Source organism: Seriola dumerili, unplaced genomic scaffold (assembly GCF_002260705.1).
Source record: "Seriola dumerili isolate Sdu_G_001 unplaced genomic scaffold, Sdu_1.0 BDQW01000319.1, whole genome shotgun sequence".
Taxonomy (NCBI): domain Eukaryota; kingdom Metazoa; phylum Chordata; class Actinopteri; order Carangiformes; family Carangidae; genus Seriola; species Seriola dumerili.
The window spans coordinates 2,192,373-2,207,158 of NW_019174574.1; the positions used below are offsets into that span (position 1 = coordinate 2,192,373).

Consider the following 14,786-nt stretch of genomic DNA (forward strand, 5'->3'; position numbering starts at 1 on the left):
GTTTCTGTGCTCCAATTCACAGCACATTACATCAGTCATTAAAGTCAGTTCAAGTTATTTCTGCCTCAAGTACAAAAAGTAGAAAACAATGCAGTCAGGATGATAACAGAGTCTCAACACATACTGTTTAAAACCAATAATACAGCACTTGTGTTCACATTGATCTCATTTGTTCACAGCCACAGTCAAATAAGTTTGCAGATTGAGTGTCTATGTTTATGTTGGAGGGATCAGTGCAGTAGAGCAGCTCCTCTTAACCTTTTTGTGTAACATTTTATTTTAAGCTCTTTGGAATTCCCATGTGGCGATGGCTCATTTATGTAGGAGAGAAACCAAGCTGGGTAAATCATTTACTATGAACATGCTGTCCCTTCTCCCACGACCTAAATAATAAAGATTAGGCACAAACATGACCACCTACTCAACACCTCTACAGTCCGGCACTTTAAGGTACAGAGACTATATCTAAAACAGATTCAAGTTTAATCTTCATCAGACTAAAGAAGGCCTGAGTGAAAGTTATACAAAATGAATGATGCACAACATACAGTCTAAAAATCCAATTTGTATTTTTTGTGACGTTACATGTAAACTGTCATTATGCTTCACACTATATCAGCTCATTTTAACAATTATTTAGCACTGCTCTTTCTCTGTTCAAACTTTAATTTACATTGCATTTCTGTCCACAAACAGTCAGTAATGCCACTGCAGGTGTTTTGCCTTTGAAAACCCCTGGAGAACATCTGCTTAAATCTTATACATTAGGATTATTGTCCAGTTTTTCTTGATTCAAAGTGGAGACACTGATAGATTAGTTGAATTACTTAAATATCACCCATGAACAGGTTATTCATGGTTCATGTTCTTGGTTAAACCAGTCAAGTCCTCTCCTGTGTCTTCCGAGGCGCAGTGAGTCTTATAACTGTGCTGTATAACGTTCTTCCTGCATCATGCTGTCATATTCATTTTATGAAGTGTGTGCTGCCAAACTTGTAGCAGGCTACAGCACTGAACCCAGCATTAAGGAGGTTGATTTAGTGTCAGATCGTCTGCACAGAACATGACATTATCAGATTAATATTATGTTATGTCTCTATTTACACTGTCCAAACAAGGAGATTAAGCATGAACTACTTGGCTGTGAAATTTGTTAATAACAGCTTGGTGGATTTAGAGTGCAAAGCCAACAAAATGTTCACTTGGTAGCGGGAAGGTTACCTCCAACAAAGCACAGAAAGAAACTGAAAATGTGTTTCTGCTGCACTTCAGACTTTTTCATGGTAGATTTCTTACATATACAGTGTAAGAATGTTTTTGACGATGATGTTTTCATTTATCCTTTTATATTGTGCTGATGTTACAAAGTAATTTTTGCTTAGGTCAATGCTGAGCCACATATAAGGGACAAAGGGAATAGTAATGACTCTGACTTGCTGCAGCACATCATCTACTGCCTACAAATCCTCCATCCGTTCATGTTAGCTTTTACACAGCATAATCCCAGTTGGCTACATCAGTCCTATATGGGTGTTTACAGTAACATGGAACTTCTTCAGCTCTTGGTATATGTCCTGACAAGAGACACAAATCTGCCATAAACAAACAGGACTGTATAACTGCTGGGGTGAAAGCAAAAGCCTCATTGCCACACACTTCCTGGCTCCAGGTGCAGTTTTTTGTACAAGGGGGTGAGAAATTAGTGTGATTATGCAGAACAGATTTGAGAAGCTCTGAAAATGAATGAATATCTGGGCCAAACTGCACAGTAGACAAGTCAGTTGAAAGATGCAGCATTATAATGTAGTGCTTTACATCCATTGTTAGTAAGTAGAAAGAACTTGGGGGGAAAGACCACATCCAGGACGTGAGACTCCAGTCACAGGGGGTACATCAACAGGTGGGCTGGGCCTGACAGTCAGTCTGCCTCTGACAATGCTTCAGAGTTAGTCTTGAAATAGCCTCCATGTATCAGGGGACAATGACGACTTTAACATTCAGACAGGAAACGTGTGTCCGCTCTTACATCTCTCTGTCTAACGCTCTCTGGCTCCTGATAGGACCACATAGACAAGTGCGCCACTGAAGGTGACCCATTTAATGCTAGATGTGAAAGTCCTTTTTTCCTCTCATGTCCCAGTTTCTGTTCACTGCCTGCAAAAATAACTGTTCCCTTCAAAGGGGGCGGATAGACCTTTTTTTTCTCCACTAAATAAATCTAAATGTTACTGACAGCCACTCAGTTTATTTAGGAGGAAAAAAATTTAAGCCGGCCACATCAATTCTATTATCTGAGGAAAAAGTGCCATCAGTTATGCAACTGAAGAAAATGAAGCTGAAGCAATGCTAAAATAAAAGATAATCCAAAAAAAGGAACATTTATGATCAAGATAGGACAAACAACAGATGACTGTAGAGCAACGGTGACTCACTTTATGCTGCATGGCAGCTCCTAAGACAGTGCTGGGCTTAATAGACATAGTCAATACACTAATTACTCATTTTTGGATCATTGTGTGGTTTCCTCATTTAACAACTCAAAGTCACAGGCAAACGCAGAGCATACATAAAGGAATCATTCCCAGCACAGATTTCTTCAAAGTGACACAGCAGTACAGGGTAAAACATACACAAAGAAGTGTTAAATTACTGATTACTGATTGTTGATGCTGTTATTTTGTCTTTTAACTTCCTGTCTACAAGGAAATGGGAATATGTAACGTTGTGTAAGTGTCATCTGCTGCTCATGATCATCTTGTGCCTGCATTTTAGCAAATATGTGACTAGTTTTACAATATACAGAGTAGATGAGCGACTTTCCTCCATGGCAGTCTTACTAATGACCCCAGTTGATTCAGTTCTTCCACACAGCACTGTGATCAGCTAGTCGTGTTATTATAGTTAAAGTGAGACAGTAACTTTTGAATAAAAATTAAAAATGAAATGTTAACTTAACAACACTAAGTACACTAAAGCCCTTTTCAACTGGTCAAACCCACTAACACCCGCTAACATTGGGCTTTTGGAAACGGGAACAATCTTCATTCACACTCAGGTCAAATGACTATATATAGGCTCCAGCTCGCATCAGCGTTGATGTAAACCCAACACTCAGGTGAACCCACTAATTTTCATACCTTTTCCTGCTGAGCACACAGACACTAGACACACCTGTCACCTGTCCAGCACGTTGCTGTTAAACCAGAAACACAGACGCTACACTGCACTCTGGGATGAAAGAGTGAGTCCAGTCCTGAAATAAGTTTTAAAAACAATCACTGATTCAAGCGTCTCCCAGAGGTTCCAACACTTTTACAGGAGCAACAACCTGAGGACATGACAGATCTGTTTTACCAGTTCACATGATGGCTAGCAGCTCTCTCTCCACTGCTACTCTGTGTACTCTGTGCTCCTTGCAGTTGTGTGTGTCCTCAGTCTGAACAGAAAGGTAAACTCATCTGGCAGTGGAAAAAGGGTCAATTGACTTTTATTATTAGGTTCACACCTTGTTAAAAAAAAAAAAACACTTAAACCTGCTAATTTTGGTCTGAGCTGGTATGACCATATATGGACATAGCCTCTGTGACGTCACACACAGGTTTCTAAAAGGCGGTTTTGAAGCTCAGAGTGAGGTGCTCCACCATCGTCATCTTGGCAGTGCCTGACTCCGCCCCTAACTCCCAGCTAATCCAAAAATGGGCAGAGAGGAAGGGCGTGTGTGGAGCTGAGACTTTGGTGCATACACTCACCCAATCATATGCTCACCCGCCTGTCACTCAAAGCGAAACTCCCAACTCCATAACTTTAGTCCTTAATAGAATGTAAACAGGTGAGTGATATAAACAGTTGTCATGAAGGAGGAAATTACTTATGAGACCAAAACTGTTTTTGTACCAGGCATTAACATGTTTAGTTCTGCTTTTAACATGGGAGTTCATGGGGATTGACTCACTTTTAGATCCAAACTCTTGTGGCCATTCGTTTTGTGGCCATTACTACGTTTTAATGCTCTGGGGGTTGCCAGTCAGGTATGAGCACTAGCATGTGGCTAATATTACCAAACTTCAGATAGAGTAGATATTGCAGTGTAACTGACATTACTCAGTCGATTTGTATCTTTTCTACTTGTGTCCCTGTTACACTGTAGGTTAAAGGAATAGTTTAACATTTTGAGAAATATGCTTATTTGCTGTCTTACTCAGAGTTAGATGAGAAGAGTGATACCACTTTCATATCTGTAAGCTGAATAAGTGACTGTCAGACAGTTATCTTAGCACAGACACTGAAAATAGGGGAAACAGTTAGCCTTGCTCTGCAGGGACCAGTTGCTGCTAGTCAAACAGCGGAGACTCCAGGAGGTTACATTTTGCTCATTTGGACAAGGCCAGGCCTGCTGTTTTTCCCCGCCTCCAGCCTTTGTGCTGCTTGAACTACTTTTTTAAGCATCAGTGCCTTTGAAACATCTAGCTACTGCTACAACATAAAGTGAGCTAGTTGGGCTAGTTGTATGCCAGATAGTTAATACTGTAGGTAACCAAAAACGTTTAAAAAACTTTTAAACTCAGTATCTGGTGGTGCTAGTATGTACCTCTTTAAAAATGTGATCATGAGATTTAGGAGAGATTTATAGTAGGAAATGGAACTGATCTGGATCAAGACTTTTGACTTGTGTGTTTTAGTTTGGAAACTTCCTGATTGGGTCTTATATGTATCCTTCCTTGATATGTCACACTCATATCATGTGACCCTTTTCAGGACAAAAACAAACAACGTCTGTCTCAACTGCCAATGGTGAATGCAACATGGATAATGAATTGTGTTGCTTCTGCATTTTATGAAGCTAAGCAATCTCTGGTCTTACTTTTCACCATCACTGTTCCTTGTTCCTTGTATTTTCTGTAACTAAGCAACCAACTGCACAGTAGACAATCTGCTTCTTGCGCATGCCCAGTGTACGTAAATGGTCATGTGATATGCGTTTTCAGGTATGTTAGTATTGACTGACATTATTTCTGATACAGAGCTATAATGCTTGTCTGGATGGAGATTGCTTTCCTTAAAATGAAACCATATTATTGTGGATGATGTGTTTACTGTAGCCGGCCATAGCGAGCGGTAGGTAGGAAACAAAAGCAGAATGGAACAAACAAAGAATGGGAGGGACACATAAGTTCAAGAAAAAGTTTTCTGTTGCTTCCTCTCATTAAATGTGGATTAACTATTAAAACATTATTTCCAGGTACATTTTATTGGAAAGTTCAGAGAGAGGGAGATATTTTAGTGACTAATTTACCCTTTAATACATAACATAAAAGAGCAGACAGATATAGATATAATCCCGCTGTTGTAAAATTTGATTAAAATTTTATGTGTGCACTATTCATCTACTGGAGCAGAGGCACCCACAGTTCCATGCTAGCTGTCAGATGAGTCATGTGCTTAAGAGAGCAATACACCATGAGAGAAAGGTGTATTTGATCTTAATGAGAAAATACTTTAAAACACCAATAAGATGGTGTTTGCTGTGTTAACAGGTCATGCTATATAGCTTTATATTAGCTGTATTCTTCTAAAAAATGCCCATGGTTGAATTGTTGCATTCTACTTCTCCATTGGATGAACATGTTCACTAAGAATGGCTTTCATTTTGGCATCTGTCTCTGGCCCTCAGGGGTTCTGTGAACCTGAACCATGCCAGGAAAATACAACCCCACACCATACTGGAGCTGCCAGGAGCTTTCACCATAAGAAGCAAGCATTGTCCCTGTGGACTCGTCTTGGCACGTGCCACATATGTTGTTGCTCACTTGCTAATAATAGGATGGCTCGTGATCATGTGATACTTTTCATTCCTCAGTATAGCACTTGCTGTCTTCTTTGCTCACAAGTCTAAAAATTGCTTGTTTATGTTTAATAATGGGACTGATGCAATGTAACCAGTGCACAGTGTGTGTTTTTTCTACAGACTGTCTGTAATCAAAGTACTTACATATGGTATCAGGGAAACTGCTCAACTTGTTTACTTAGCTGTCTGTTTCTTCTTGCATGTCAAGTAATGCATGGACATCCCTGTCAGGAGGGATATCTATCTACAATCAACTCAGGCTCATGTCTTTCACTTAGATTTTCATGCCAACATCACATTAGTGTCAGGTTCTCAGGGAACTTTAGGTTCAGCAGCGTTCTTGTTCCTGCTCCAATCAGCTTAACTTGTATCTAATATTACAGCGAATGTATGGCTGCACTGCTTCCGTTTCATCAAAATCATCAAAATACAGAATACACTCACCTCAACTTAGTTGTCATAGTTAGTGTAAAAACACAAATTCATAATGATAATTGTGCTTTGTACAGCTAGGGGAATCCTAACTCTACATCATTTTAAACACTTGTGTGTAGGTAGCAAGCCTTTCTCTTGTTGTCATATAAATGAAATGTAAGAAAATGTGACATGATCATAATACATGATGCATTACTTCATGTGATCTCCACAGTGTTTTGCCGATTCAAATTCTGGTCTGAATATTAATGAAAAGCGACTGTAAACTGTTATAAAATGCTGAATGAATGTGGGTATGTTATTTGGATACTAAACATGCTCACGGTATTTCCACCTGCTGTGTCTATGCTATCTCATCTGCACTCTGTCAACACTGTAATGGGATCTTATTTTTATATGTGCAGTATGCCGAGCGGCCAATTAAGGAGGTAACAAGAACATAGACTGAGAACAAAAACAAACATGGCAGGTATGCATTTGCCAAAAGCCATGTTAGTGTACGGGCTGCACTTAATTTTTCCTTTGATATGGAAAGAGCCGTCTTTTCTCTTTTTTATTTATATAGAAGATGATTCCTCAGACACCTGCTTTGCAATCTACGAAAATCTTGTGTAGCAGTCATCACACGCCACTATGAAACATGGATGTTATTGGTGATGTGATACGACAGTCTGCAGTGATGACTTCTTCTCTGTGTGCAGATACTTCCTCACTGATGCAAACATACTTTAAAGACTGAACTCTGACTCTGGCTAAGGTCCAATCATAATGTAGCAGGAACACCTCCGCAGAGAGGGCCAGGACTTTTCATAAAGAATGTGTGAATCTTCGATTAATGAAAACATACAACAGTTACTTCAATGCTTGAAATCTTCCAAACTGAATCATGAATATTAACATGTTCATTTGAGGAGACAGTGCTGTCAATGTTTTACCTCTCTGTAGACAGAGTGGCAGGGGAAACCAGCTCATGGGATGATAAGCACATTCAGGGTGCCGTTTTGTGTAGTGTGCATTCCTCAGAGGTGCTCCATGCTTGAATAAATACTCACGAGAGCTATGTTTACCCTCTCCCCTCTACATTTCACATACTGCTGCATGATTAACCTCCACCGATGGCCATACACAAGCCTTATCCAGGATTTAGATTAGCTGCTAGTGAGAGGCCTTTGTGTTTAAGGTGAAACTCACTGGGGCAAGTCAAATATAAAGTGATTCATTTGTAAATCAACAGGTTCCAGAGTTGGGTGGGAGATCCCACAACAGCAGTCTTCCAGTGAAACTAGTGATAAACAGAAAGTGTGTCACATGCTCAAGGACACTGAAAAGGAAAAGGAATTTTGCTTTACAACTTCAGGAGTTTAAAAGCTTATTTTCAATAAATTCTACAGTAAAGTTTCAAGGCAATAAAGCAAATAATCAAATATGCATATGACAGGTTTCATGGCATCAAGGTTGTTGGTTAAATAGAATTAAACTTTTCTTCTGCTCAGCCCGTGAAGCACAACAGAACATAAGCTCTAAAAAAGTCTTACATACAGTGCTAAGTTATGTGATAAAAATACATTTCCTTTAACTCTGGTGTGTCAGAACAACACATGAACATGTTCAAACATCTACTTTGAATGTAAAAGAGTTCTTTGCTGGGTCAACTGAGGACCACATGCAAAGGAGTCTGATCTGTAATCTACACTGAGCAAACATGACTTATAATGTGTCAATGAACTCAGGGTCAAACTGGAGCAAGTAAAAGGGTGGTTTCCACTCTCAGGACTGATAATCCCCAGTTTCCCCAGTTTCGTCAACACTGTGAATTAACAAATAAAAAAAGAAGGACAAGAAGGGAAAGCAACCAAAGACAAAGGTTTCAGTATGATTTCATTATGGCCATTTAAATAACGATCTGTCTTAAATTACTAAACGAAGAAGCAAGACTATAGAGCGTAATACTTGAAATTGCCATTTTGAGCTACAGGTCAAGGTTCTATCCAAAAGGAAAATATTAGAAGACAGGTGCATTGAGATAGACTTTTGTTTGTGGTGTTAATTCTCCATTCTCTTCATAGAACTTCCTGTCATGATTTATTCACAATTCTGTTTCCATTGTACTTAAATGTAAAAACTTTCTTGTGATATTTTGACTTTTTTTTTTTTTTTTTTTAGAATTTCTCCAGTTGCAATCAACGCTTTCCGAAAGTGAGAGTCTGCCATTCACAGCCACTTCATGCAGTGATCGGCCGGGTGTGTGGGGGTGAGAGAGGAGTCAGGGCTTAATTTCTCTCTCTACCTCTCTCTTATTATTCATTACACAACTATGTTTCTTGTGATGTCATTTATTATGTTTACAACTGAGTGCAACTATGAAGGTCATACAGGAGAGACTTAGCGTCCCCGCCCTCTCTATGGCGGCCAGTTTTCCACCAAGCCTTTGGCTGTACCTTCCATATACGTTGTACGAATGACTTTGTTCTTCAGCATCCCTCAACCTTTACAAATGTGCAGATATTCACAAATTCTACATCATACTGTGTAAAACTGATGTATTTTTATGTAAGAGATCTGTTTTAGCTTGGTCTTGTTATTTTAAAAACAGCTTCACAGTGACCTTACTGCGCCTCCACAAGTATGATTAAGCCTCTTAATTAGCTTACAATAAATTTGCATAATTCATCGGTTTTTATCAAGCATCAACAGACAAGGCAAAAGACCTGGAGCATCCTTTTGGCTCACTTGGTAAAACGTGGATATGTGGATGCAGCCTCCTTGAATATTGCTTGAATCTGGTGTTCCCCTCATTTCCTGTCAACACACTACAATATAACACTGTATTCCCATTACAGAGTGGTCCAAAAAAGAATTAGTGAACCCAAACATGTTCTGTTGGTGATTCATTTACATGGACAAGAAATTAATAAAGGATGAGCCAGAACTACAAGACAAAAGCTTCTCTGTGTCCCAGTGTGCTCAACCCTTTTGACATAACAGCATGTTGCAGTTTCAGTCTGGGTTTCCTCTTTATCAAAACGCTGTGGCAAAATATGGCAAGAAAGCACAAGACTGAGGCATGAGCATCGAAAAACAGTAAGATACCAAAACACACAAGCTGTCATCCTACAAGGTACCAGGTCATAATGTGGGTCCGCTACATCAAGACTAATACTTTATACCAAACCGATGTTTACATTCAGTCTGTATTAATTCAGTGCTTATGATTGAACAATTGAATTCATTAGATATTTGAACCAGAGAATGTAGACTTTCTATCACATTTACTAAACTCTACCTTTTAAATGTTTAAGTTTTAATTTTAAATTTAAATGGCTTTTAAATGTAAATCACAATCACAACCAACAATCTTCTGCAGATATACTGTATATCAACAATATGTATCCTTTGAACATATATTCTTCATAAATGCCTGTAATTCTCATGACCAAGAAGCATAGCCTCATTCTCATTCAAGTCTTGTGCTAACAGTCCTCTAACAATCCCACAATGGTCAACATGCAGTCATTACACACAGTGATCTATACACCCTAGTGTCAGCAATAATAGGTCTAATCCATTTTCCCTTTTGTATGGTGTAACTTGGGTATCGATAAATAAAGAGAGTAATTCTTGTTGGAATAATAATTTACTGGACTTGTAAAAAAAATGATCCACAAACATGTCGAATAAGCTACCAGACTAAGACTAAAACCTCCAAATAGTGTCACAAAAAAATCCTGTACTTGACATTCTTCTTCTCTGTGCCACCTCTCTATGCCACAATCAGCCCAGCTGACTGTTAAGTCTTCGTTTGGACATTGTAAATGTAAAAGATGGGGGTACACACTGATGCAGCAGCCTCTTTCCAATAGATTCAGATTATTGCGTGGAAATTGGTGAATATATACTTGTCTGCTCTTTCCATATCTGACCAGAGAGCTTTCCTGGAGCTAATTATTCCTGTTAAATACATGTATTGTATAAACCAAATTCAAGGGGTGAATGTCTCTGGTGAATGTATATTCTCGAGCAGCTGTGACTCAGCAGCTGTTGTTACATACAAACACAGACATTTTCTCTGGCCAGCACCCTCCCCTGCCCATGGTCACAGCACCATCAAACCTTTGGTGAGCTTCTGTGTAATTCTGCTTTGGAAGTGTCAGCGCATGTGTGTGTATATGTGCGGGGATATGTGCATAAAGTGTGTTCCTCTGTGTGCCTCTGTTGTTGTGTATGCACACATAATTATGCAGCATAGATCTGCGAGTTAGCCCTTGAAAAAAACATGTTGGTTCGTTCACAATAACAATACAATATTTTTCACATGGCACTGGTCCCTATTATTCAGCAGGACTCATCTTCCTGTTCTTTCACACGTCAAGCAACAAGGTTACCAACTGATATTCTGTCAAATTCAGATCACTGAATTACCAACACGCACAAGCCCAGAGATTGTGTCTGATGTCAGAATTTATTATATGCCGGGGAAATAATAAAAATACTGATCTAATTAAAAAGACATTCCAAATTAGCTTCATCATACCCAGAGAATGATCTCTTCAATTATTTGTTTTTCAACTACAGCACTGTTACCACCTTGCAGACAGTGAACCACTGTATAACACTGTTGCTGGCACACATGCCTGTTACTCAATTCCAGATCTTTGAGGATCAAGAAAATACACTGCTCACTTGGTTGAAGATTTGGCTGATGGGATTTCTCCTTTAGGTCAATCATTTCTACAAACCACGTCTGTTCTTAAGAATCAGCATCTAAATATAAGATGACAGTAAAACTTAACTAGCCTTTCCACACCTGGAGAAATTTAATCTTTAACTGATTTGTTGGCATGGACTGCACTGCAGTTATTTTAAAGCTGCATCAAATGATTTTTTGGGGGGTAGGGGACCACAATAACACTTTCCTTTTAGCTTTAGTTCATCTCCAGCATCTCCTGTGGGATGTAATTGGCCATACAACTACCACATGCTCCACTATGCCAATACAGACATATCTGTGATAAAATAATATTGGCCAATAATATCGCTCCAGCTGATGTATCAGGCGGCCTTTGATCTAAATTCTTCTTATAAAGGTTTCAGGCAGAAAATAAATGTCAGTGAAAAATATCATAAAATTTCCTCAAGGACTTTGAACACTGCAATTATGGTGATGGTTTTTGTAGGAATTTCGCACAAATAAACAGTAAAGAGAGTGTTACAGGCAAAGCGCCAGCCTCCATCTGTTGTGTGGACCTGACTGAGGTCTATTGATGTGAGTTCTATTGTGTAAAACGTAGACATTGGCATTTGCAGCTGCGTAGGAACAGGATCAATCAGTCTGAATAATAAAGCCCAGTAATTATAGGCTGTGATTCCGGCTTACAGCCGGGCTTTACTCGTTTTCCTCACTTTAGAGTGTTGCCTCGACATCAAGTCTTGATGCTGTTGTCTTTTACAAATCTCACACTTAAACTAACTCTCCGGCATTAGAAACCTGGCTAATGGATACACTAAGGTATTTGCTGTTACAAACACTGTAATGAAGGCAGATGCATGGAAATTGCACAAGACAAAAAATATCAAGGATTTCGATGAGGAAGGCTCAGAAAGTGTTTTGTCTGTTTCCTGCAGATCCCTGTAAGTACAGTAGGAACTATAGGCTCTCTTATTCATGCTGGATTGCTGTCAGTTCCTGGCACGGCCTCCTCCTTAAATGGACTGAGATGACAAAGCTATTACTTCAGTGTGGGTTGTCTGCTTTTCATAGTCCTGCTGCTTTTTTGTTTTGGTTTGGTTTCCTTATTCTTATGCTAAAAAAGTAAGTAAGTAAAGCTTCAAGACAACTTAATAAACCAACTTTTACATGAATGAAAACAAATGGAGTGGTGAAAGCAAATCTTTCTCACTGATGAACCCAAGTAGAGGCCAAAGGACCATAGCCAATTACCCAGTATTCCAGAGGGGCCACTTAAGGCATCACATTAATTCTAAGGCACAGGACCACTGCATGTTCTCCAGGGTTCTGCAGATCTTTCTTAAACTTCAATAAGCATAAATCTAATGTTTAATGTGAATCTCCATCCTCACAGGATAAGGCTGGCTACAGTCTATATATCTGTTACTGTTAGCAAATCCCAAAAAGGCTGAAATCAACAATGTGTTTGTCTGACTCTGACATCCCCAGCTTGTCTGAGATTTTCAGCCCCAAGCCCATTGGTTCTTACTGAACAGTGAATCTTTAAAAACAGATCCCAAATACGTATATTCACTTTTAAAACAAGGTTAAATCATTTTGAAAACAAATGAGACTAGTTTTTTGCAAATGTTACTCAATCAGGAGAAAAAGTGCATTTACCAGTTGGGGATTATTTTCTGGCATGGAATAATACACATTTGGTGCTCTAGTATGTATTTACTGCAGCAGAGCAGAGTATATGAGATTTACTCAAAATAAACTACAGTGCTGGGGTTTTTTGTAATGACACAAGTGCAACAGTGTGGCTCATTTATGTGTCCTTGGACAATGGAGGAACAAGCTATATCAGAATTATACAGACACACTTGTTAATGAGACTAATTCACTGTTAGTTTTGGTCTTTTCATGGGATTTGTTGACAATAAGAAAACTAAAGATTATACTGAACTTGTCCTTTATAACATAATGTTTACATGAGGAAAACTAGGACTCATGATCGGAATGGTTTGACAGGACCAATCAATAACAAGAGGCTGAGGTGATTATATTCAAATTTGTAAGATCTTACCTTGTGTCTGCACTTTAAAACAACACCATAGGCACCTAAAAAAGAAGCAAACCACATGATTAACTGAGATTTAAAACAGCTTATCTTCTCATGAATATTCAGAGCATTCATGTATTACGGGCACTACTTTTGCCTTCAACTGGAGCTGCTACACTTAAAAGCAGATCCTCATGAAATAATAAAAGAATGACAGCTCAAATTCTGTTTAAAAATGTCAATTTGTGAATAACATACCAGCATGGTCTGTTATCATAAATAAACAAGGTGTGGTTCAATATAGGGACATTTCTCAGTCTCATATGAAGTGAGCTGCCAATCATGCTAACAACTGCTAATAAGTCCAGAACCTACTTGGGCCATTTTATTTTTACAAAATAAAAAGGGTTTCAAATCCTCTTTATAATGCTTCTCGTATGTTAGCATGAATTAAGACAAAAAACATCCTTCTCTAAAAGGACAGGTGGCTCAGAAAGTAGGACACAAGTGTTGGCAGGCTACTGTAGTTCTGATGTTATTGACCCTGGCAGTCATACACACATCCCCTGAGGGTTCAAGAGGAATTCTTGAAGTGAGCCGACATATGACGAAGTGCTCCACACTGCTTCACATGAACATCAGGGTTCTATTATGCCATACTTTTTATACATTCCAGGTAGACATTGATTTTCATTCATTCTAAAAAGATATGAAAATCCACTTGAAGACACCTAAAAACACCATTTCTTGCACAGTTATGACTGTTTTGAAAATGCTCCATTGTTCGGGGAATCTAGAGACTCATTGAATTCATGAGCTAACATCATAAGCTAACAGGAAATGAACAATAACAAAACATGGATGTCATGAATACAATAGTGTGAATTTAATGTAACTTTTTGCACTAAAAATATTTGCTGTTTGCCTGTTCACTCTCAAATCTTAGAGGTTTCCCACAAGCACTTAAAGGCACCAAAATTTTTTCCCACAGACAAATCCATTAGCACAAAGTGACAAGATTACAGAAGATCAAAAATAACATCATCTGTAGATCATGTGCCAAAAGATGCAAAATCACCACAATTAGTCCTCCCATGTTATTTTCCTCTCTGGATAAGGAAGTGGAGATAATTGCATAAGATTCAGTGTATTTTTAATTGCTGGGTGAGCCTACATGCAGCACACAGTCCTGAATCGTTAACAAAATTGACTGACCTCAAGATCACTGAGGAAAAATCTATGATGCTGGATCAAGTGGAGCGCACTGTGCCATGGGTGCAAAGGCAGAGCTGGACTGCTCCATTTCCACAACTTCCACAACTTCACAGTTTAATGTGGCACTAAAAGTGCTGACTTTCTTCCAGACAGACTCATTGTTGTACAGGCTTTAAAAAATTCAGCTCAAAGTTTCCCTGTGTCTTCTAGCGACACATTATATACACATTATAACATTTCTAGGATGTGGGAGTAGGGGTGTGAAAACTGGGACAAGTGAGTGGCCTCACCTCAGGGCCTCTGCCACTTCATATTAACCAAGTGGCTCAAGGAAAAAAGAAAAGCCATGAGAAACATTTTGGCCGAATTTAACTATGAAATCACTCTGTCCCATTGACATTTGCAACAATAAAACTGAATCACAAAAACCACCTCTTCATTTCTACTATAATGGCACAAGAGTATGAATCCAGGTCACAGCATCTACTGTCAGTTTTTCACATTAAAATTCTTCCTAATGAATAAATGTTAAAAAAAACTCCTTGACCTTATTGGGTTTG

General features: G+C 38.8%; 1 protein-coding gene across 1 annotated transcript in view; it reads right to left on the minus strand.

The window, feature by feature from the left end:
* cdkl5 (cyclin dependent kinase like 5) overlaps window positions 1-14,786 on the minus strand; it is a 37,409-nt gene that overhangs the window by 19,952 nt on the left and 2,671 nt on the right. Inside the window, exon 3 of the mRNA XM_022759105.1 lies at window positions 13,036-13,070. Coding sequence (XP_022614826.1) covers window positions 13,036-13,070 — 35 coding nt within the window. The remainder of the gene's footprint in view (window positions 1-13,035; window positions 13,071-14,786) is intronic.